This window comes from Xiphophorus maculatus, chromosome 23 (genome assembly GCF_002775205.1).
Source record: "Xiphophorus maculatus strain JP 163 A chromosome 23, X_maculatus-5.0-male, whole genome shotgun sequence".
Classification (NCBI taxonomy): Eukaryota; Metazoa; Chordata; class Actinopteri; order Cyprinodontiformes; family Poeciliidae; genus Xiphophorus; species Xiphophorus maculatus.
In genome coordinates this window covers 10641419-10665027 of record NC_036465.1, presented here as the reverse complement: position 1 = coordinate 10665027, position 23609 = coordinate 10641419, and the positions used below count along the sequence as shown (strand labels likewise).

The window sequence follows — 23609 nt, the reverse complement described above, 5'->3', positions numbered from 1 at the left end:
AACATTTCAAATTTAGTTTCATCAAATAAATGTCATTCTTTTTTTACATTTGTAGAATAATAACATAATCTGACTTTTATATTGCTTATGATGAAATGGCTTCTTCTTCTCTGAGTGGTCTTTCAGCCCATGCCAGTAGAGGTCTTGCTTCACTGAATATAAATGCACTCTCTTGCCAGTACAAGTCTACGTCTCACATGGCCTTTTTTGTTCTGGGTTTGCTTCACACATTTTGCACCAAAACACATCCATCTCTTGGACACCGTTTATTCCCTGATGGGGCCGATGGTTCCACATTTCCATCATGTTTATACTCGTACGTAAATGTTTGACCAGATGAAAGCGGCACCAGCTGAAAATTGTACCCAAGGATGAATCAGACTTGTGGAGCTGCACAATTCCCTTCCTGCCATTTTGCTGGATTTCTTTTGATTTTTGCAAGATATTTTTTATGTATGAACTAACTCTACAGTATGTTTTGTTGTTGTTGTTGTTGTTGTTTCATGACATAGTGTTGTCCATTAAGGTTTTTAAGACCCAAACCAGTTATAATCACAACTTGTTGGGTGAATTGAGGGCTATAATATAAGAAAGTAATTTAAGTGAATATTTTTTGAAGCCACAAAAAAAAAACATTCACCAAAGAACATCATGCACTTTAGACTTCTACCACAGACTGCTAACATTAATGTACTTTGTGTTGTCCAGCGCTACTGCCTTTTCCAAATTTTATTTTTGAAAAATCAGAGCTGTATGGGATCTCTACTAGCGATTTCTGAGTGACCAGAGGCAGCTTGTCTTTGCTTGTTTGTGTCAGGAATGTTTTGTGAAAGCCACACGTTTTCCTTCCACCAGACTTTATTAATTTGCTTGGATACAAGACTGCAACCAGCCATCTTCTTTAGCAATGACCTAACAATGCTGAACAACTATCAAGTCAGCAGTCTTCCCCATAAGATTAAAATGTGTGATAAATCTGATTTTCACTGTTCAATTTGGTTTAAAATCACATTTAAATGATAAACTACTTATTTGGCATAAACATTACCAAGGACTTGACATCTTTTAGAGGGTCTTTTAATGCCTTTTCAAATTAAACTTTGTCTTTTGTTATTTTTGCTTACACAGTTCAGTGTGTAGATCATGGTTCAGAAATGAGAGGAAAGGGGTTTTACCACAGTCTGCATGTTCAGCATTTTACACTGAAACGTTGATTTCTATGCTTCTCCTCCTCCAACTGGCAAACTATTGAATGACACCTTTTACAGAAGAGCTGCCAGAAGTTTTTGACACATAGCTTTGTCTCATTTTATACAAACGCCGCTTGACAAAAATTCTTATTTTTTCCGCAAAGCATGTCGGGGCTGCGCTAAATGAATTGGATTTGCCTGGGGAGACCTGGGGAAGCTTGGAAGCAGCATTATTCCTTTGCTCTTCACTAACGCATGAACGCGCCTTATTATCGCAAGGTGTAAAAGATTAGGAGCAAAGCGTTTTTCAGCAGCAGAAACAACGGAACAGTGTCGCCTGCTCGCGGTTCGCGCGCACCAAGCGAACTGTTCGTCTACATCCGGCGAACCGGGCACGTCTAGAGGGCGGGCTTCGCCTGCCGTAGTCAAAAAGGGTCCCGCTTTGACTGGCTGCTCTCATTGCAGTTCAGTCTGCCGAGCGGAGCACAGCGGAGCGGACTGACAGAGAAACCAGCCCCGGCTCCATTCAAGGATTTTTTTTTTTTTTTTTTTAAACCTCCTACAGTTCGTCCTACAACACAGGACCGATAAGGACTCGCACCTCGCCTTCCGTGGAAAATGTTCCTCTTGCAGTACACGGGTACATTATTTTTCCAAGTTTCATCCTACTCTCGCTGGCTGTTTTCCTTCGGTGTCCTCTTCCAGTGTTGTGTTGATAACGGGGGGTGTTATTGTCACACTGCTGCAGGCTATAGCGTGTGTCTCTGCACGCCTCTTACCGCAGCGTTTCGGGACATTTATGTGCGCATCTTTGTTATTTTGGTGTAAGTTACAACTGCGAGCCAGAGGATTCACTTGCCCGAAGTGGTCGGGCGTTTTCCAGCTGTTGAGACCGCAATGCAAGAGAGTAGGGCAGCCTCTCGGTCTCAGTGTGGCTGCGCTGTTGTTTCTCTTGTCTTTGGGGCTTTTTGATGTGGAATGATCTGATTTATGATGGTAGATGTTCATGAAAATATCCCCACTCGCATTATCTCACCCGTCTCCAGATGCTGGTTTTGAATGGAAGTTTTAGGAAATGACGCCTGATCTCTGCTGTAAGATGTTGCATATTTCTCACCTCCCTTGGGGATCCTGTTTCTGAGAGGCTGCATTAGTACATCATGATCGACCTCGGTTAGGCACATTAAAGTAGACAGGTCTATCTTGAAGGGAGTTTTTTGCTTCATAAATACAAGGACTTTGGTTGGTTTTGTTGTGGGATTTCCGTGTCATTTATTCCTGAATCACCACAGCTCCATAAGTAGCTCCCTTTAAAAAAAAATGGGTCATTTTCTCTGGACTCCCAGGATCTAATTAAGCGAGGATGATGTTTTTGAACTCTGGCATTAACCTGCTTACTCTGCTTGATTCTGGCACTTTGTTCCCCAGCTTGCTCTGTTTATGGTCATGGTAAATTTAACTCAGATGTCCCACCGCTTTTCTTTATTACAATGTTGTTTATTTATTTGGCTCTTGTTTTGTGTGCTCATAGTGTAATTACTGCCTTCCTTAAGCTCATAAAAGCAAAGCCTTGTCAAAGAAAAGTCTCAAGGCTATAATTCCCCACTTCTTTTAATGCATCACTAATTAGCCCTTATATATTCTCATCCTTTTGAGCATTTAGGAATTTACTTCTCATTTCTCTGCCAAGAGCAACGATCAACTCAAACCACCTGCAGTAAAAATATAAATGAAACACTTGTGTGTTTGCACTAAGTCCTTTCAATCATTTTTGCACTTGAGGTATTTTATGCTGAATGTCAAGGTATTTTTGCAACTCAAGCAACTTGATTAATTGGAGAGTTTTGGATCGAATTTGGATGTTGATCTTAAGGGCTTGAGACTTGTGGTGTAGCACTACCAAGGTTAAACCAGGAAATCCTTTTGATGAGATGCAGGAGAAAGTGCTGGGCAGTTGCTCCGCTCTGCTATTTCCTTTGGCTGAAAGGAATCTGTATATTCTTATAAAAAAGTTGAATTTAGATCTTTAGAAAGATTTCCTTAGTCATGACGTGGAAACAAAAGCAGTGCCACTTATCACTCTTATTAAGGCAAGCAACAAGAAGGTCTGTTAAAGAGAAGATTGAAAACTGGCAACTAGAGCAGATAGCCTGACTACTCACTTCTAGAAATGTCAAAAATCTAAAAAGGCATAATATTCTGTGATTTAAGTTCTTGAAAGACGCTTTTGTATTAAAATCAAAGCAAATAAGGATTAAGTATAATGTCCTTATAAATGTACCAAATATTATGGTATATAATATCTGCAACAGTGTAGATAATTGTTGCTCTTTTGTTTTAAGTGAAAGCAGAGCATAATATCTTCCTGCTATGCTGTTTTGCTTAGGTTAACCCAGTGAAAATGTGGTATTTTAACTTAACGTTATCATAGTGTGAAAATCTAATATTGTTTTATGCCTACTTGTGAGTATTCTTGTTCTCTGAATGGTTTTAATTTTTCCCCTCATACGTGTTGCTAATCATGCACAGACGGAGCTTAGTTTCCTCCCATCCAGAGGCGCAAACACGCTTCGAATCAAATTGAGTGAACGGAGGTCGAGTGCCTCCCCGTGACCACTGGGAGGGAAAAGGTCCATCAGGCCTGGTGACAGCAATTTACCTCTGCACGGCTGCAGTTCCCTCTGATCAACTGGCGCAGCAACTTTAGATTGCCTTTAATGCGGTGAGGGGAGGAAAGCTCTTTGCTTAGATCTGTCAGCGAGATGAGATTTTAAGGTTTTACATGCAGCGCTTGAGTAGAAGCTTAAATTTTTCAGCTCTGCTTTGGCATAGGAAGGAGGTGCTGCAGAACAAATTTAGATTTTATGCAGAGCAATACTTTATAATACACAGAGAGATGTGGAAACTTTTAGGAAGTGTTTTAATTGGCCGTTGCTTGACTGTTTGAGGTTATCAAGTGGGACTCTTACTGCAGGAGTGGTTTAAGGGAAGACAAAAGAGAAGTTGACAACTTAGAAATAAGACTCACCAGCTGCTCTCTAATTTCTGTTTTCTTCAATCAAGCTATGTCAGTGGCAGCTTTAAGTCCATGGTAATGCATGTAATTGACCACTGCTCTGCCTTTTTGGGATTGTTGAATGGAGTTTGAAAGCCTAAACAGCGGCAGCTCTAATGTCATCATGGATAAACAAGCTATAATTTTAGTGTTTTTATGAATGTGGTCAAAGCTAAAAGTAATGCACTCTAGCCTGTCAGAAGCATTTTCTTCTGATTTGTTGAGTTTTTCTGGTTCTTGCAAAAAGCAAATGTGCCAGCAGAATTCAGACCAGCATGATTTATTCATCTGTGTCACAAATAGAAGCTATTTACCGACTGCCTGCCCATCGCTATTCTGCTCGACTGTTGTCACCTGACAGCTCAAAACCGAGGTGACAGATAGGTAGGAGACACTTTAGATTTCTTATGAGCCAATTTCTGCACTCAAACAAATGCCATCTACTTTGAAAGCTTTGCCAGAGTTGTTTGTAGTTAGTTATACCAAACTAGTCAGGGCGAACCATTTCATACTGGCAAGAAAGATTTGTTTTTGGAGGGTATGTGGATTTTTTTCTATTTTTTTGGCATACAACATGTTGACTAATTTTTTCAACAGCTTGAGATTTTTTTTTTTTTTTAATAAATGGATCTTAGTCAGTCTCTCGTAGTGCACAGGCTGTCTCTCTGGATTCAGAATGGATTTCATGAAGGTTTTCCTTCAGTAGATAGTAAAAAAATTTAATGGCAATTGCAATAAAAACATAATTAAAGTAGAAATTCGGATGAATTTTTGATTTTGCTTCTGAAAACATTTCCATAGGATGTCTTTCTGTTGAGTAGATAGCAAAGATATATGAAGTAGAATTAACAGTTTTTTGTATCCATCTGCAACTAAATTCATTTGGATTTGGTTATATTACCATTTAAAGTCTTGCAAACTTCAAACCTCTCCTGGACCAAAGATACTAAGGGATCCAAAATCTCGGATAAAGATTTTGGCCCAGTTTAGTTTAGAAACTAAACTTTAGTTTAGTTTCTAAACTAAAGTTTAGAAATGCAACAGAATTTAACCCAATCCTGTATCTTTGGATTCATACTGTTGTAGATTGTGCAGATACTTTTTAAAAAACACAACTCTACTACTATTTGACAAAAGTTAGTTGATCTTTAGGAGGTTGAACCGAACTTTAATTCTTCACAGAAGTAAGCTGAAGCTCTGAACAACAACCAGATGCTTGTCATTCTGTCCATCTCTTCACTATTTCTGCACATTGTTGGTTGATGGCAGCATCCCTGAGTAATACTATTTGAGATTACTCAACACTGCTGGACTGTGTTTAATGGCAAACGTTTTCTCCAAGTCTATGCGTGTTATTGATTACTGTGACGTTAGTTTCTCGTGGTGTGTGGCCTAATAGCTCAGTGTTCACACACATCCAACTCTAACTTTTTACAAATGTTAATGTTTCGATGTGTTCACATGCTAAAACACCTCACTTTAGGGAAAACTTTCTTTGATTACAAGGTTATTTCTGAGCTGATGGTCATCACAAAGACAATGTTAGTTTGTTTTGGAGTTTTCTTGTCCATTGTGGATATCTTCAGTCATCTTTAAATAATCTGTCGATGTTTGTTGTGTGTCTTCCAACCTTTACAGTTGACGAGTTCTGGGACTGAAGTGCTCATGGCAGCAAGTTGGAGTAGCTCTGTTAAATTTGTTCTGATTTGTTCTTTTTGTAGATTTTTCTTTATAGTTATTTTGGTCAGAGACATTGCTTCTTTAGACAATTATTCCCTATGGTTTTGATGCTGTGCAGCTAAGTGATTTTTGCTCTTACTGTTTTTTACTCTGACAGTGGTTATGATACATAATCGTGGCAACACGATGTTTGTGGTGGGGGGTTTTCAAGCCGGAGCAGCTGATTAGCATCTCAAAAGCTCAAATAGTACCGGAACTACAAACCCAAACCACAGAGGAGTTGAAAAGGAGGCTTCATGGATGCAGAACAGGACCAGAAAGAGAAAGCTAAGACCATCTCTTCTATTAATCATTATAGGCAAAACAGGAGAGGGATGTTAAAGAGAAGATTGTAGTCTCCACCGTCTCTCTGCCCGGCTTTCTAACCATATGAACAAGCAGAGCTTTTAAGAGGAGCAGCAAAGGCAACTGAGGTGGATTAGCAGCGATTGTTAACAACTTATATTGTCAATCAGAGCATGTTACTCACAATATTGTCTCTGCAACCTGGAAATTGATCTGTTAGCATGCTATGACAGTCATGAGACGATCATACAGCAACAGTTTTCAGTCAGAGGCTTTTATTGATATGTTGATGGACTGACTGCTACTGGAGATAGCATCACCATCCACAATGAAAGGAGTTATGACAATATTTACTGTTGAATAGTACCATTTTCAATACACTCATTATCTTAAAAAAATATTTAACATTTTAACTAATATTATTTTAGTGATTGAATTATTGATTGAGAGCCACCAAATGCTAAATGTGCACTCAAAATTATGAAAGGAAAATTTTACTGCTTTCTTGGTGGTTGTACACAAATGAAGAGTATTTTTTGCAGGTCTAGTTTGTGCCAGCAAATTCAGCATTGAAACTGTTTTGTCCTTTTTTAGAAAAGATAAAGAATAAAACATCAAAAACTGTGCTTTAAAGAACTTGTGTTTAGTCCTGTTTTGTCGAATTTAAGCACAATAGATTCTGAGAAAGAGCTACAGTGGTTTATATGTGCGAGGAAGACGTGAAGTAGCTCTAAATCGGAAGCCAACTTGAGCTTTTTGTTGTTGCTTGTAAATTTGCAACTGTTGAAATACTGTCAAAGTAAATGGTTTCTACTCGGATCTTTATAAATTTGGAAAGATTTCAAGAAAAATCTAAAAGGGCAAGGTGTGTAAGAACCCTGGAGGGAAGATGATTTAGTTTTTTCTTTCCCTTTATTCCTGATTGTTTGTATCCTAAATCTCAGAAACATTTGCTATACTTTGAGGCTTACGGTGCTATTTCGTCCTACTACAAGAGATCTTTATTTCTCAATTGAAAACTTTCTATTATCAGAAACAAAATGTTGCTGCGGGTGCTGTTGCGCTATCAAGCAGAAAAAAATCCATATTTGGACTCTTTATATCAAGAAACATTTAAATTCCTTCCTTAGAGACAGTTTGTAAATTTCTAAACCAAGAATAAAATATTTCTGTCATCTTTCCCAAGATAATTGGCAGCTTTTTTTTTTTGTAAAGAAAAAGCTAATCTCATATGCTGTGTTTCTAATGAATTTGACTGGCTTCTTGTTGGGTCTAGATTTGTGTAGATAATTGTCAGGGTTGTAACTGTTAGTTTCTGTGTAACGTTCACCTGCAGTCATATGCAAAGGTACTCACAGTCCACAACTTTTTATCTTTGTTTTAGATGTTTTGCAATTAAGTCTGTTATGTGTTAGACATTTTTATTGAGGCCCCTTGAAATTACAGCAACAACCCTCTTGTCTGTAACAATTTCATACATGTTGAAAATTACATTTCAGCCTTTTTTTCTTCTCAAAGCAACTCGAGCTCAGTCCGGTTGGATAAATTTGAAGTCTTTCCACAGATTCTTGACAGGTTTTAGGTCTTGCTACCTATAACGCATCACCTTGGGGAGGATGTGTTCAGAGTTAGTTTTCTGTTTATGGTGCTTTGCATGTCGGTCAACATGTTCAGTATTGGTCTCAATTCTTCTCTTCCTGAGCTCAGTATCACAGTGTTTAGTGAGATGTCCAAATCTTGGGATACTGTTTTGTTTTATTTAGGTGTATCAGAGTAAATAGGGACCGATGTACAGAAAACCCTCTATATGACTTTCCCTCCTCTTCATTCAGTAAGTTCAGTAGGTATGAATGTCTCCTTAAGTACCTTCTGACTTGGTTAAATTGTCCATTCTTAAACAGCATTAGTATTCTTAAAGGGAATCTAAAACATTCCCAGGTTAAAGAAATCTATGGTAGCTGGTGTAGAAGATCCCTGGGAGCAGCAATAATGCTTGCAGCAGCAGCACTTGAACCTGCCATCTGGTATTGAGTCTCTAAGAGCAGGAGAGCTCAGCAGCCTAGAGGCAACCGATTCTCAGGCTCCAACCGTATCAGCGGGGAGAGCTCTTCATTTCTAATCACTTTCATGATAAGACACCACGCAGAGAACCTTGAAATTGGGAGGTAAGGAATTTGAAAAGCAAGTTTTTAGCCACATGAAAGATGAAGTGGGCCGTTACAGTCTTATTCTGCATTTGCTTTATTTGAGCACGTGTGCGAGGATGGATTTCGACTGAAGTGCAGCTGTGTTTAAACCCAGCTAATGGTCCATTTAAAGCGGTGGAGAAAGGAGACACAGTTTGAGGAAGCTGGATTATGCTGATCAAATGAAGTTGCTGTACAAGTGCCTGTTTTCATAATTTATCTCAAAAGTACATAATTACTGTTTTTCTTTGATCAACAACAATGATATTGACTTCAATTCTGAGGGTGTTGAATATCAAAATCTGACGGAACTATTTGAGAGATTATATTTTTAGAGATTAAGTGGTACTTTGTAACATATTCATTTCTCATTTTCATTGCTTATTAGCATTAGCATTGATCACAATGCTAATGCATTCCAATGTTGCCTTAAGTTAAGGCTTTTTTTGTGATGATTTGACCTGTTAATACCATTTTCTGGTAGATTTACAAATTTTGTCTTTTGGGACAAGTTTAAGAATAGCACTGAAAATATAATTTTTTCTAAGTAAGAAGTCATTGATTATTTATATGAGGATAAGAGGCAATATTCCAGCAAGAGCATTAATGTAAGAGGATTTTGCTGTTAAAACAAAATGACTACAGAGTTTACATTTTAAACTGCTTTCGAGTCATCGTGATCACAGCGGTGCCTGGGTGTGTTCCCTCAATAACACACTTTGACTTTAAGATTTCCAAAAGGCTGGCAGAACCCAGTTTGGCCAATGACCAGCCTCCTTGTTATCTGCTGAAAGTCTTACTGTCTTTCTCAGCCTGAATGAAACACAGATTTGTCTTAGAAAATACAGTTTACTTACAAATGGCTTCTTACACGTGTGCTTCTTGCAATAACTTTTTTAACAAAGTTGAGTTTAACATTTAGGATGGCAAAATATACTGAAATGTAATACTCATTGTGGATGTTCATGAAGTATGCCTGATTATGTAGAGGCCTTAATACTGTGTCTAACTGACTAAATATTACAATTACATTTAAAATGCAAGTTCACAGCACTTCAAATAAACAAGCCAATAATTATTCCACTTCAGTTTTTCGCAATATATTGTGGCGCCTTATCCCTAACATTGTTCAACCTTACAAAGTTTGAGTCTTCTTCTCTCAGCAATAGGGTTCACACTACAGAGTGTTAGGACAAGGCAGGGCAAGCAGAAAATCACCCAAAGACATGGTGCATTTCTATTTTATGAGGAAAAAAATGTCTGTTCTTATTATTCGTTACAGTTTCCATGGTTTAAAGTAGAAGAAGAATACAATGTTACTTGCCAAAGTATTTATTTGGTCATTTTTTGTTGTTAGTAGATAAATGGCTGGACTTTTATTCAGATACTGTTTACAATCTAATAGAAAACCTTTCAACTTTAAGGTAGACCTTGGATGATCTTTTTGTTTTGTTTTTTAAGCAGATATTTTTCTGTCAAATTGTGTGTAAGCAGAAACCCTGTTTGGCTGTCAAGCCCTTGGAACTCAAATATTTAGTGACAGCTTTCCAGTCAGTCTTCAAAAATTGTGCTTAGGCATGTGTTTTTCTAGTGAGACAATCCAGAGTGCAGGTACAGCTGTCACTGTACTGTTCTGGGCACATGTTAGTTTGTCCCCTGAGATGTCCCACTTCAGTGCGTTTCTACATAGGAGAGGGTAACTGTGGTTGAAACAAGACAAAAATGTTGTACTTGTCTGGTAAGAAGGCAGTCTTAAAGACAGAAACATGCCTTTTTTTCTTATTTTCTTGTTTTTTTGTCCTTATTCAGCAGTATCAAGTGAGATGTGCTACTCTAGAAAATATGTCAGATGATGGATCACCAGATACATGGAGGACAGTGCTAAATACCTTTTTGGAGTTACTTCTTTCCAGTGTTGCTTAGGAGACAGCAGGTTATTGTTTTCTTGTCTTTGTGTCTTGTATTTTGTAAGGATTATCTCCCTTAAATTTACAGTTTATGGATACTTTTGATATACTGTGGGTTCAATTGAGAGAGACCAGAATGTATTACAAAGAAATCTCTTGACATTTATTACCCCTTTGCTGCTAACTTATGAGTATGAGTTGCTTCAGAGTTGACCCTCTTAGCCAAAGTTGTTTCATGCGCTGATGTTGAACATTCCTCCCTCATACCTGAGAGCTTGGTTCAGTGGCTCGGATCAGAGAAAGAGGGGTGTCCAGAGATTGCCTGTCTGGAAAGCAGCCATCACTCCACTGTAATAGAGACTGAGAGGCCAGATTTATGTGGCTGTTACTTTAGGAAGAACGAATGGCTTAAGGGGCGAAGGAGCAAAATGGTACCCAAATGGATGGACAGAATGTAACCAAGAATGCATTATTAAAAGGGCACCAGAGGTTCTTTGTATTCTCTCTGTCTTGTGGAGACATTTTGCTGTTCAGTGGAAGTCCAAATGAGAACAGGGGCTGCTTTCATGGGATGGCGAGTTGAGTTGGTCTGCCGGGCTATTAACTTCATATTCTGTTTCCTGTTTACATGATAGCTCAGCTCTCTGAGGGAATGAGGTTGCAACATTATGGCTAACCCAGGAATGTTCCATTTGCAGGACTTTTTTTGTGGTGACTTTGATTTCTTCTTTCTTTTTAATTTGCATCAAGAAACTTAAAGTTTCTCACTGTGCAGCTCTTTTTCACGAAATGTCTCCAGAGCAGCTCTGAAAGGTTTGGTGTTTTGAGCTCAAAGGAAGCCCTGTACTTGCGTGTGTACGGCAGTGAGCCTGGCTGGAGTCAGATCCCTGCTGTTGGATAAATGCAGGCTTTTTTCTGCTCTCAGCATATCTTACTGCCCAGTCGCAGGTCGGTCTGTAGCCTTATTTTCAGCCTCTTTCTGAGGAATGAGAGGTCAGCATTTAGAGGAGGATGATACAACACTGCTGTAACATTTTTACCAGGGAATGGGGTGTAGCTTTCTAGATGGGTTCTTCAAATTATAGCCTTGTCTATTTTTGAAACATTGGAATGCATCTTGAGGTCAGCTTTTGCATGAAATGAGCATGATGACAAGAGCAGATTTGAAGATTCAGTCAGGATTTCACTGTCTCTCAATGTGTTTTCAGGGAATAAATGTCTAACAGTCTCTGTGTTAAAGGACTATAGTTTACATCCCAAACTATTATTATTCCTGAATCCAAAACCCCCATCTGTCAGATTTACTGAATGTAATATTTCAGTTCACAGTTGGTCTTGTTTACCTTAAAGACTGGGGAACAGTCGTATTCATTCACGCTTGTTTAGAAAAGTAGTCCCAGCTAAAGCTCAAATTACGCTCAGGAGAGTGTCAGCAGAATCTCTGAACATAATTTCAGACAGGACGATGCAGGAGGGAGGAGCACCTGTTCTCCTGCTTGTCTGGTATATGAGCCTAAAGTTATAATTCAGAGGAAAATATGTGACATGGAAAACGGCATCATTTAATATTGTAGATGAGGAGTATTTTTCTGCTCATTTAGTCTGTACAGTTGTCTCATTGTCCCTGAGCTTGTTGGCATTTTGTCACACCTTATAGCATGAATGTATTTCAGAGAAATAGACCAACAGAAAGTAGCACATAATTAGGAAGTATCAGAGTTCATGTTTCTTTTTATAAACCGTTACTTGCAACAAAATCTCCAAAGAGAAGCATTCAAATACATTTTTATTTCCATGATGTCATTTTATCTCTGATGTTCTCTAACAGGTCTTCACAGAACAGCCAGATTTATATGAGATCAGAAATGCACACAGGTGGGCTTTAATTGGGTAATTGAATTTTTTGTGGGGAGGTTAACAGAAGTGAAACTGGCTAAACATAAATTCATGCTATAATTTTCAGATTGTAGCATGAAATTGCATGTGCCATTGATCACTTTCATTCCACTTCACAATTGTGTTCTTCTTTGTTTCAAGTAATACTTTGTTTCTCTGAGTCAAAACCCGCAAGAGAAAACCAACATACGCTTTTCTCCTGTATAACATCCTGCACTGCAACACACCAGGTTAGTTGTTTCATAGATCAGTGACAGCGAATATCTTTCAGATTGGATGCTGGGACCTTAAGGACATACGCTGACAATAGCTGACTGAACATTATGGAAGTGAACACAGCCATTACAGACGGGGACATAATTGGATTCACAAATCAGCCATGGCTCCAGGTTTATGGTGGCACTGGCCTTTATGGGTCATATTTCAGAAGCTGCTAGGCAGTTCATTATAGGAGACTTGGTGCAAACAAGAAATGCTGAATAAGACAGTGAGAGGAGCGTCTAAACTTGTTCTTTATTGTTAAAGATATATCAGACGTTGGTAATTGTCATGTTGTTTTACTCCTGTGATACTTCCTATATAGTTTACAGGTCCATTTTGTGCATATTGTAAAACCTGCTGCTTTAAACCAGCCCTTCTGTACTTATCTATTATTTATCGTTCAGTTGTTGTCTCTGTTGACAAATAAAATGCTGTGTAACAAGAAGGCTGATGATATATGTATATGATGCACAAGTGTGAGACTGTGTGGGAGGAATAGCTAAGGCGAGTCTTTTCGCCGCCTCCCGTTCGGTGAGCTGGAACACACTGCAGGTTCTCCGTCATGCTCCCCATGCTTGTCCCAACAGAAGTCAGAGTGGTGGATCGATATGAAGATTAATTATTGTGTCCACGTTGAGGGCTGCACCCAGAAAGTGCATTTTTCAGGCCTCTGGTGAGAGGCCAAATGCTCGCCCTGACGAGTGTGGAGCTGTAGCTTGTTAGTGTGGTCTGTGGACCGGAGCTGCCCTTAGAGTAAATTGGACTAAGCTCCAGGGGTAACGCAGTGAGGCTGAAGCTCAGCTTAGCAGCACCGACCAGCCTACCACAGGTCCCACGGCATTTTTCTTGGCCTAATATAACCACCTGGATATTAAGTATTAGGTTAACGCTTCTCTGAGGAATTGAGGGCTGAAGGATATCCAGTCAACTCTGCTGGAATGAAAAGTTTCTCCTGAGCTGCCGGTCTTAAAATGAAACATTTCTTTATTTTAACTGCATAACTTGTAAATCTCATTTTACAGGCTTCCTATCCATCTGCATGGAGATATGGAGTTTTACTTGAGTTCTTTCCACGTTTGGATAATTCTGAAAAAAAAAGGGCTTGTGATAATATCTACATTTTGAGATGCAGTTCACTGTAAGAATAGTATTCTTTCTTCCATCCTTCCTCTCTTGTGACCTTTCTTTGTCATACCCCTTTCATTTCTCTCTCCTCACTTGCTTAATAGCGTATCCTTTATTTCCTTCCTTGCAACTTTCCTTTCTTCGTCTTGAATTGGGATCTTCCTTCTTTTCTTGTGTCCGATCTTACTTCATGTTGTTCTTTTTGTATCCCCATCTTTCAGTCTCTCTTTCTCCTTGTGACCTCCTTCTTTTCATACTTGTATTCCCTGGTTTGTCCAGGTTACATATTTAAAGCTTACCTATCGCAGAAATATCGACTCTAAAGTCATGGTGAGTTCGAGTGTTTTTAAATGAACACAAAGGACTGAGAACTCTGGAAGGCTGTCTGGTAAAATCTTAAATTTTTGAATAAAAAATGTCAAAGCCTGGATTTTTAGAAAACAGCCTGTTATGGACACATAAATGGACAAGAACTCTTGCTACAGTATATATGTTTAACCAGCCTGTCCCGCATTGAGATTATTTAGTGTTTGCACAGTTTATCAATGTGTCTCTGTTGAAGCATATTGATATATTGTGTCTTAAAATGTCCAGCATGTCACGCCGATAAATCAGCAGCATATGTTTGGGTGCAGGCCTGAGCTGCAGAGGCAGGGAAAAAATGGCCAACAGCAGAATGATAAATTTCCCTCCTGAAGGCCACTGGAGGATTTTAGTTTGTTGAAGACTTGTCGAAATCATGAACAGAACGTGAATCACTCACTATTGCTGGCAGATGCTAGGGTGATTACAATAGTCTAAGTCCTTGATTTGATCAAAGACCGTCAAAGCAGCATGCATTTCTTCTCTTGGTCCCTCTTAACAGACGTCTCTGAATAAATTGAAATTGGTCCAAAGGATTTGTTCATTTTAGGGACTGAATTTGACTTACTAATTGTCATTTCTTTTGCACTTTTGCAATTCGGTAATTTCATGCCAGCATTTTCAAGTTAGAAAAGGAACATGTCTTGACAGATGAATTTTACAAAAATGTTATGATTATAAAATTAACTTGGACTGTATTCAGGCTGCACAATGTCAGAAAAACATGTAACTGCAATGCTATTGCTGAATATTGCAATTCAACATCTATTACATACAACTTTTTCAAGTGATTTTCTTTCATTACAATATCCCCACCAGTTTTTTTAACATCTCAGCCACTAAAAATACACAAACATCAAGTGTGCATCAAGGACAGTGAAAGCTCATCCAACAGGCCAGATATATCATTGGCACTTGAAGTGTAATGTCATACCAAATATTTAAGGATGCACTGAAATGAAAATTTGGGCCAATATCAACATCCAATAGCAACACTGCTTTTATATTTCCCAATATTATATATAGTTAGTTACCCTTACAACTCTGGGAAAAAGTTCACACTGCTGATATTGCTCCTCTTCTTCACTCACATCCCCCTTAATCCTGCTGTGCATCACGATCACTGTTACATGCCCAAACAAATATTGCATGGCCAAACTCCTCTCAAAACGCAAACACACACAAATCACAAGGTCAAATAAACTTTGCTTTAGACTAATATTAATGTCAATATGTTGCTCTTCATCCCTACAAATACTGCATGTTAGCTTGCTTTTGCTATTGCAACATGACAAAAATCCAGAAGGTGAAAATGGTGGTATTAGCTGCATTAAATTCTAAAGAGGAAAAATGTAAGATGAATAAAGCTGTTCTAGGCTAAAGATTGTATTGAAACAATTGTAACTTATGTTTCTTTTTTCCCCCTGTACTATTTAAGGATTTCTTCCAGGCATTAAATTGATCAGCTTTTATTTGGGTTTTAATGGAATCCAAGTCAGGACAAGGCAAGACAGATGTGGGAAGAAAACTTAAAAGTGGGTTCACTGTTGTTAGTTTTTTGCCTGCAGGAATACATGAAAAAAATTGGCTTTTTGTCATAGCTTTTAAAAATTTCTGCTTTAGAAACCATTATAAGAAATTCAGCCAACCCCCCACCCCCAAATCTAACGAGTTTGAGCAACTCAAAATAACATAAATGTTTGTTTTTTTAGGTAAATGATTTTGTCTATATTTCTATAATCATTAAACACATATCGAGAGCAATCTATAATTAAATGGCATGCAGGGAAAATAGAATAAACTGACATTTTTAAAAAATAATTCACCAAACTTTGTTTTCATGTTGAGGCATAATTCCAAAATATGAAATTACTTGGAGTTCTTTTTGCTCTTCCTCATACTGTTGCTTTAATTATGTTCTCATATGACTCATTTACAGTGAAAAATATGCCATGCAGCTACGGCCTTTGGTATATTAAGTGTAAATATCACTGCACAAATGCAAGTCATGCAGTACAGATTCATAACATATTAAATAATCAATCTTTGCCATCTTGTGCTTGTCACAGCGTTTGTTGTTTCGTTTCCATTCTCATCACCTTGTGCGTTAATTAGAGAGCCAGTACAGTTCCCAGTTTGTCTGGTCTGACGTGTGATTGATGCATAACTGTAACTAGGATAGACAGAAGAGAACATGAAAAGCTCATGGGAGAGGAGCTGGGCTCAGCCAAATCATAGCAGCTGGGCCTACCCAGTTACATGATCTATGGCGCTTCATTTGTTTGTTCTGTCTTGGTAATTAAACAAGGGGAGACCCACGCAGTGGTCTCTGGCTGATTGCTTCGTTTCTCTCCCCTAATCTTCCCGTAAGACCACATAATTAATGGCGGAATGACAAGAGAGCCCCCAGCCCTTCTGCTAATTGAAGGGATTCATCTTGTTTACTCAACTTACTCCGTGTTTCTTTATTTTGGGCTCGGCCTGGGTGTCATCTCCACGATCGTCAAAGTTGTGGAGATTTGGCATCGGTCTGGATGTGTCGTGGCAGATGATGTCGTGACAAGTTCTTTCTCCGTTGGGAATATTGGAATCTAAAATTTAGCTCTGTTTTTCTGACTTGATGCTCATTGTTTCAGACACACTCAGATGAAATTATTTCTTTTGTTTGTTTGGTCCCACATAGTTAAGTCAACTCACACTTAATAACAACCGTGAGGCAGTGGCATGTTTATGTGCAGGATGTCACTGAAGACAGGTCCACGGAGATGGAAAGGGGCTTTTAAACATTAACAACACAAGCAAGATAAGATCTTTTCATGAGAAGGAAAATCCCTAGAAGGTGCCATTTGAAGCAGTTAAACCCCTTTTATTGTACTACAGACTGCCCTCTTTTTGATTTAACTTTCCTGTGCTCCTTTTGACTGTAGATATTAAAGCATTTTATCTGTTTTCTCTCCCGGCTATTGACAAGTTTTGGCCTGAATGGGGTCTGTCGTGAGCACTCTGTAGACATGCAGCCTGCAGGTAAACAACTCTGGGGAAATGAGACCTATGCTCATTGTAGAAGTGCTCCTCTGGGCAAAGAGCTGCTCAAGCAATATTTTGACAAAGACTTGTCAGCATCTGCCTCCTGCCCAGACCTTCAGAGGCCCACACCGGCAGCAGGTGATATGGATACAGCTCCACTCAAGTGAAAATATCATTTTTAACTGAAATACTTATGCAGAGTTGTGGGTAAAAGATGCTACAATACTTCAAGTATAGTTCTGATTATGTAGAATGATGATGCATGCAAAGATTTACATTGACGATCTGAAGGAGAAACAATCCTTGAGAGTTGCATTCACACCAGCCCTGCTTAGTCCACTTTAATTGATCTCCGGTTTCTTTGCCTAGAAGGTTCAGTACGTTTGAGTGTGAATGCGCAATATAACTCTGACCTGCCTAAAATCCTAGGACTTGCTTCAGTTGAAGTGAACTCTGGCATGGTTTGAAGTCATTTATGAATGCAAGCGGACCAGAGACCGCTCTCAAAGCAGGAAGTGTACTGTAATGCAGAGAATTCTGGGTAAATACAACAACAACAAAAAAAGTGCAAATCTATTGCTAGTTTAAGACCTTTTAGTTTACATTTCAATTAAGAAGAAAATTTGATCCATGTCTTATGTTTGATGTTGTTTCCTTTCATGGTGCTGCCAGAAGTGAGGAGGTAAGCAGGTTTATTTTAAAGATTTTGGTTTGGCTTCAGCTGCATCAGCTGAAAATGCAACAAATGGTTGTTTTTTTTTGTTTTTTTGTCTACAATCGAGTCTACCAGACTGTCACATGAAAACACCACAAATGTGAAAACCTGGATACAATTTAAGACTTGTCTTTGTTTTGGTGTGTGTGCTTTTTATTTCAAGCACATTGTTCAAGATATCTTTCTTTGTTTTGCTGTTTCTTTTTTGATCAACAAAAAGTAGTTCAAAGCTCTGAATCTGAAGAAAAAAATGACACCTGGTGTTAAACATTATTACAAACTAAATTGGAAAACTATTTGGATTTGTTTTTAGCCCCACTGACTTAATATTTGGAAGTACAACACAGTGTACAACATTTTTCCTCATTATTTGTTTGTATAATGGCTCAAGCTCAGTGTACTTGAATGGTTACCATAAATGAACATAAAAGTTTATGTCGAGTCTTTGACTTGACCTTTTTAACCCAAGAATATGCTTTGGTCTATACTCTAATTGTAGCCAACAATTAACTTCTAGTATGACAACAATTAGTGCTGGAAGGCGACTTTCTACCTGTGTCTCAAGCCTCTCAGAAGTTTTCCTCCAGGATTTCCCTAAATTTAGCTACATCCATCTTCCACTCAACCCAGACCAGCTTTTTTTTTCTGGTGCTGATGGAAGAACCTCCCCACAGCATGGGGTTCCACCCTGGGCAGTGGTCTCGACCATCCTGCCCCACTTAACCGCCTGCATAATCCAAAGCATTTGATGCACCCTGTGGTAGATTTGAGACATCAGGGACGTCTTGCATCATATAAAGAAGTAGTGGACTGGTGTGTTGGTGAGGGCAGCATATATGAAGTGAACATCCACAACAACAGGCTTTGTTTAGGACCACACGCTGGTCTCCTGTATGTTTTTATATCTGCCAAGCATACAACAAATAGATGGATGGCTCTACTTTTTCAAAATGAAATATTTCTGGCATTTTGATACTAGTGACACTGATGCTTGGTGACCCCTGACCTTTGAGATAACGCTTGGGTGGATGCAGTATTAGTTTTCCACCACATGTAGCATTTTGAATGGCATGTGGCAAACAGCCAAGTTGACTTTGTATCGCTACTACGGACCTGCTTCTATGTTTAATGTTCTCTCTGCTGTACCTGTCAGTTTAGTTGGGTGGCTATATTTTTATAGGTAACATATCTGACATACTCTTCACTTTTGGATGATGGATTGAAGAGTGCTGTGTGAGACTTTAAAAGGTTGGAGTATTGGTTTATACCATAACCTTATTTTAAATGTCTGCTGTGTATCTGGGTTTTCACAAAGCCTTTTGTTAATTAATAATCTATTCACAGAGCAGCTGTACAATTTTATTACAGGGTATAAGAGTAAAGGAGATCGTACAGAAATGCTTGCCTCAGAGATTTTTATTTGAGTGATGATAAAACATTAAAAACATTTTTTTTTTTTTACTTAACAGTTGAGCTCCACTTATTTTGGTGTACTCCATCAAATCCTGATAAAACGCCTGAATGCTGAAATATTCTGGGGGTGGGAATACTTTTTGGGTTGACATGCTCAAATCTTCCATTGTCCCCTTGATCCTTGAGAGTCTCTTACAAGGTATTAAAATCTTATGTTTGTTATATTTAAACACAGATTAATACTGAACACAATGCATATCTGCCAACACACACAATTCAGATATAAGGTACCATCTTAGTTATTGTCACCATTTATTTAAAAAGCCAAATGTAGCTATTCAGAAGAGTCTGGTCTCATTATTATGGTTGCATCAACCTAAAATGTTGGCCTGGTGCTTTTGCAGTGGGCAGCTGTTGGTGGGCTTTAGTTTATTTTGAGTTCTCTCTGTGGTGGAAAAGAAAAGTCTGCTGTAATCCGTGTTAAATTTTTCCACAGATCACCAGTGTATCAAATAGATTATTGTTTCAAGCCCCTAAAATCCTCTGAAAGAATTCAGTTTTGACATCCAGATTTGGCATTTCAATAGGCTCAGACAGCTGGACCTGTTCAGTTGGTTGCCAGCAATTTAAGCTGAAGATTGAAAACAACTAATATTAATACAATAAATATTATCTCCTCTTGTTTTAAAAGCTTAGATTGGATTGGACTGGTTGGATCATAGAAACGCTGTTTCTCAAGTGACCACAAAACTTTTGTTGACGACTGAAGAACTTACAAAAACATTGATAGTATGATGTACTGCTTTTTTGGTGTTATGTGATGTCATGAGGTTTACCGTATTTTTCGGACTATAAGCCGCTACTTTTTTCCTACGCTTTGAACCATGCGGCTTTTATACCGGTGCAGCTTTTCTGTGGATTTTTCTTCAACCGCCAGGAGGAAGTGAATCATTGGAAGTCAAAATTGGAAATCAAAGAAGAAAGCGCTAATTTTCATTTAGAACAAGCACATGCTAGCAGCAGGCACAACGGAGAAATGTCTTCAATCTCATATGATGCAGCGTTAAAGTTGAGGGCTATCGATCTAGCAGTACAGGACGATAGAGCCGCTGCACGTAAGCTCGACGTGAACAAAACCATGGTGCGCTGGAGACGCAGGGCTGCTCCTTAATAAATCCAGCAGATTAGGACGCTGCCCTCTGCTGCAGAAAACCAAGAGCAGCGGAGATACCAGCGGCTCAGCCCAGTGCGACTTATATATGTACGTTTCCAGTTTTTTTTTTTTTTCAAAAAATCTATAGGTGCGGCTGATAGTATGGTGCTCTCTGTAGTCCGGAAAATACGGTAATTTATTTAATTTTAGAACATGTAGTTAATTTTTACCGATTCTTTGAATTAATATAGAATTTACTAAATTTGAACATGATTAGATCAAGAAAATGCAGAGCTTTTGACCATCCCTCAAATCCAAGAAGCCATCCTCTTGCTATTATATTTGCTCAGTGCATTAGATGTGTTAATGTATCAATCCTTCAGCTGGAAGTGGGACTCATTATTCATTTGTAAACACATTTCGAGCATCCTCCGCTGTGCTTGGTTTCCTCCTCTAGAGCTGCATAAGTGTGATCTATAAAGTGCCTAATTGCTTTTGTCCTGATCCCCTCCATGACCAGGCCATTTACTGTCTGCAAAGATCATTTCCTGCTCTCTTTCTGCAGTGTTCATCAGGGAGGCTCGGGCGCTGTGAAGTGAAATACCGTGGATGACATTATTGCAGTATCATTGTTTGGTTTATCTGTCAAATTATCGAAAGCTCATCCCTGGAGAGGCGGCGCGGAATGAGCAAACAGCTGGGAATGTCCAGCCGATGGTTGTCTGAGCACATCTTTCATCGCAGATGAATGGCACAATTTCTTACAAATCAGTCCCTGTTCAAGGTCAGGCTGAGATGAGCGGTGTAGATTAGTGTTGCAAATCTTTGTTTGTGTGGCGCTGAGAGGAAATAAGGAGCTGGGACTAATCCCTTTGTTTGCAGTGTCAGTTTTCTTCATTGGATTTTGACTTCAGCTCTTCGGCTACATTCAAAAGACTGACACATCCAGTGGTAACTATTATTCTGTTGACTACAAAGTGTGTTTTTGGCTTGTTTGTCACCATGAACACCTCAAATCTCTCCAGAGACTCTAAACTGAAGTGAAAAATAACTTATTATAAATAACAACAGAAAGTGTGTTTTTAATGGTTAATTCAAAGAAACGGAAATCCCTGTTGTTGTTTTTTTTAATAATGAAGAACAACATCAAATATTTACTACAATGGATTTGAGGCTAGAATTTGGTGAAAAAATAGTTTGGCGACCTCAAAAAAATGTAAGGCAACAGTAGAACTCCTCATTGCATCAGTACTGGGACTGAGCTGTAGAAAAATGAAAATATTGCATAAAAATAGTGTCTTTAAAGAGCTTTCTATCTGAAAAGAAAGAAATATTGTTCTTTTCAGTTCAGATCAATGTTTGGAACCATGCAGATTTCTGGATTAGCCAAACAACCTCAAAGTAATGTCAGCCATATATATCAGTTTTTGTGTTATAATTTCAGAATAATAAATCCTAATTTTAATAAATGTCTAAAATAGACATTTAAAATTTGCTTTTAAATTTGCAATGGAAATTGTTCAGTGGGAGGAAAGATAAATGCTTCACAACTTATTTTTGATCATGAATGTTTTTTTTTTGTACATTTAAATTATCTAAAGTATAATTGACCAGGATGTTACAATTACAGGGATTTAAATCATATGATTGCAAGTTCACACAGCAGAACTGCAGGAAATGTTTCCTAAACAAACAAATTAAATAAAGTAATGAATCAAAACAGCCAAATTTACTGGAAAATTAACCAGGTCTTGTCTTAACAGCTTGTCAGTAAAGCTAGTTATGCCAACATGATCTTTAGGAGCCAATTTCTATGTAGGTGAGGAATTATTCTCACAAGGACTATTAACACATGGATCAGTAGGTGTAAAATTATCTAACACCGCCACATCAACTGTGAAGAAAAATTAATTGACTGACTACCCTATGAGAGCGATTGCCCCGTTCTAATCGGCTGTGTGTTTTGCAACATCCTTATTTCTTTTGAGACTAAACAAGTACATTGACTTTTTATTCTTAGTTTGCATTTAAATAGCCACTCTTTTTTCACATTTAAAACTCTTTGACACATAATAAATGGTCAATGTACATTCAAAGAAATATATAGCAGGAAAACCTCCTGGATAAAGCATTAAAGATATCTTAGCTGCACAGACATTATTTATAAAATGTGTTTTTTGTTTTGACTTGGTAAACTGTCAGGTTTGACACCTATAAAGACAAGTTGAACAATCACAGAAAAGACAAGAGAGTTAGATTCTTTTGTACTCGCGAGAACGGACAGAGATGTGTTTACAGTTACAAATCTCCAACCGCTCTGAAACACATTTGTCCGCTCCTCTCTTTTTATTACTTTCAGAGTCCCTATCACAGAGAGCACTGCAACTCTAAGGGGTGGGGACAAAGCATTTTAGTTGCAGTGCTGATGACAATCACTAACTAAACACATGTTATCTTGCATTAAAACACAGAGTAAAAACAGAACAGGTCATATATCTTCAAGGCGACGATTCGTCAGCTATCTAACCGTTCAAAGGAAGAAGAAGTCCTGCTGAGCAATGAACCCCGTGAGCACGGTTATCACTCTTCTCTTCAGGGAGGCCCTCTTGTGAAGAAGGAGATAAAGTAGATCAAAACATACAGAAACAGTCTTTATGTTGAGGGAAAAGAAAACAATAAAGGAACATCATATAAGTAACACTATTGTTATAAAGGAAACAACAAATATATGATAATATACATATTTCACCTAACATAAACCAAAGAAGGCAAATTGTGAGAAGAGAGATTTCCCAATGTGAAGCTGTAATTGAGTGTCGGTGAGAATATGTGAGCACAGCTTCTTGGGTTGTAACCTGCTGATCCTTATTCTGTCTTATGGATTTTAAATTAGATTAATATAAAAGATTTTTGATGAAGAATGCACACCTTTGTAAATACATTTGTTTGTATGGGAAGCTCAGAAAGGAGAAGATTCTCCACTCAAACCTGCACAGTTTTCACATTGAATCACACTTTCATTGCCTAGAACAGTCTGGTAAGAAAAAAACACTACAGTCATTCTGTCTGACATTAAAATATAGATACTGTAAGGAGAAGCAGCAAAAAACTAAGGCATTTTTATTAGTTATCTTGACCATTAAAACTATTCATCATATTTCCATAATTCTCATCTTAACCTTTATTCACAAGAACGTAACTAAACCGAACTCTCAGTCTTAATTTAGATGATTCTTGTCATTGTTACCCTGTTGGTTCTTTTTATGTAAATAATATTTACTGACCATTAGAGC

At 38.2% G+C, this 23609-nt stretch overlaps 1 protein-coding gene across 4 annotated transcripts in view; it reads left to right on the top strand.

Annotated features, from left to right (window-relative positions):
- enox2 (ecto-NOX disulfide-thiol exchanger 2) overlaps nt 1-23609 on the top strand; it is a 193783-nt gene that overhangs the window by 50375 nt on the left and 119799 nt on the right. Inside the window, exon 1 of one of the 4 annotated variants that reach the window (XM_005811507.3) lies at nt 1640-1830. The exons of the other annotated variants lie outside the window; for them this stretch is intronic. Coding sequence (XP_005811564.3) covers nt 1809-1830 — 22 coding nt within the window. The 5' untranslated portion in view covers nt 1640-1808. Of the gene's footprint in view, nt 1-1639; nt 1831-23609 lie in introns of those variants that run through there. 4 annotated transcript variants of the gene reach the window in all.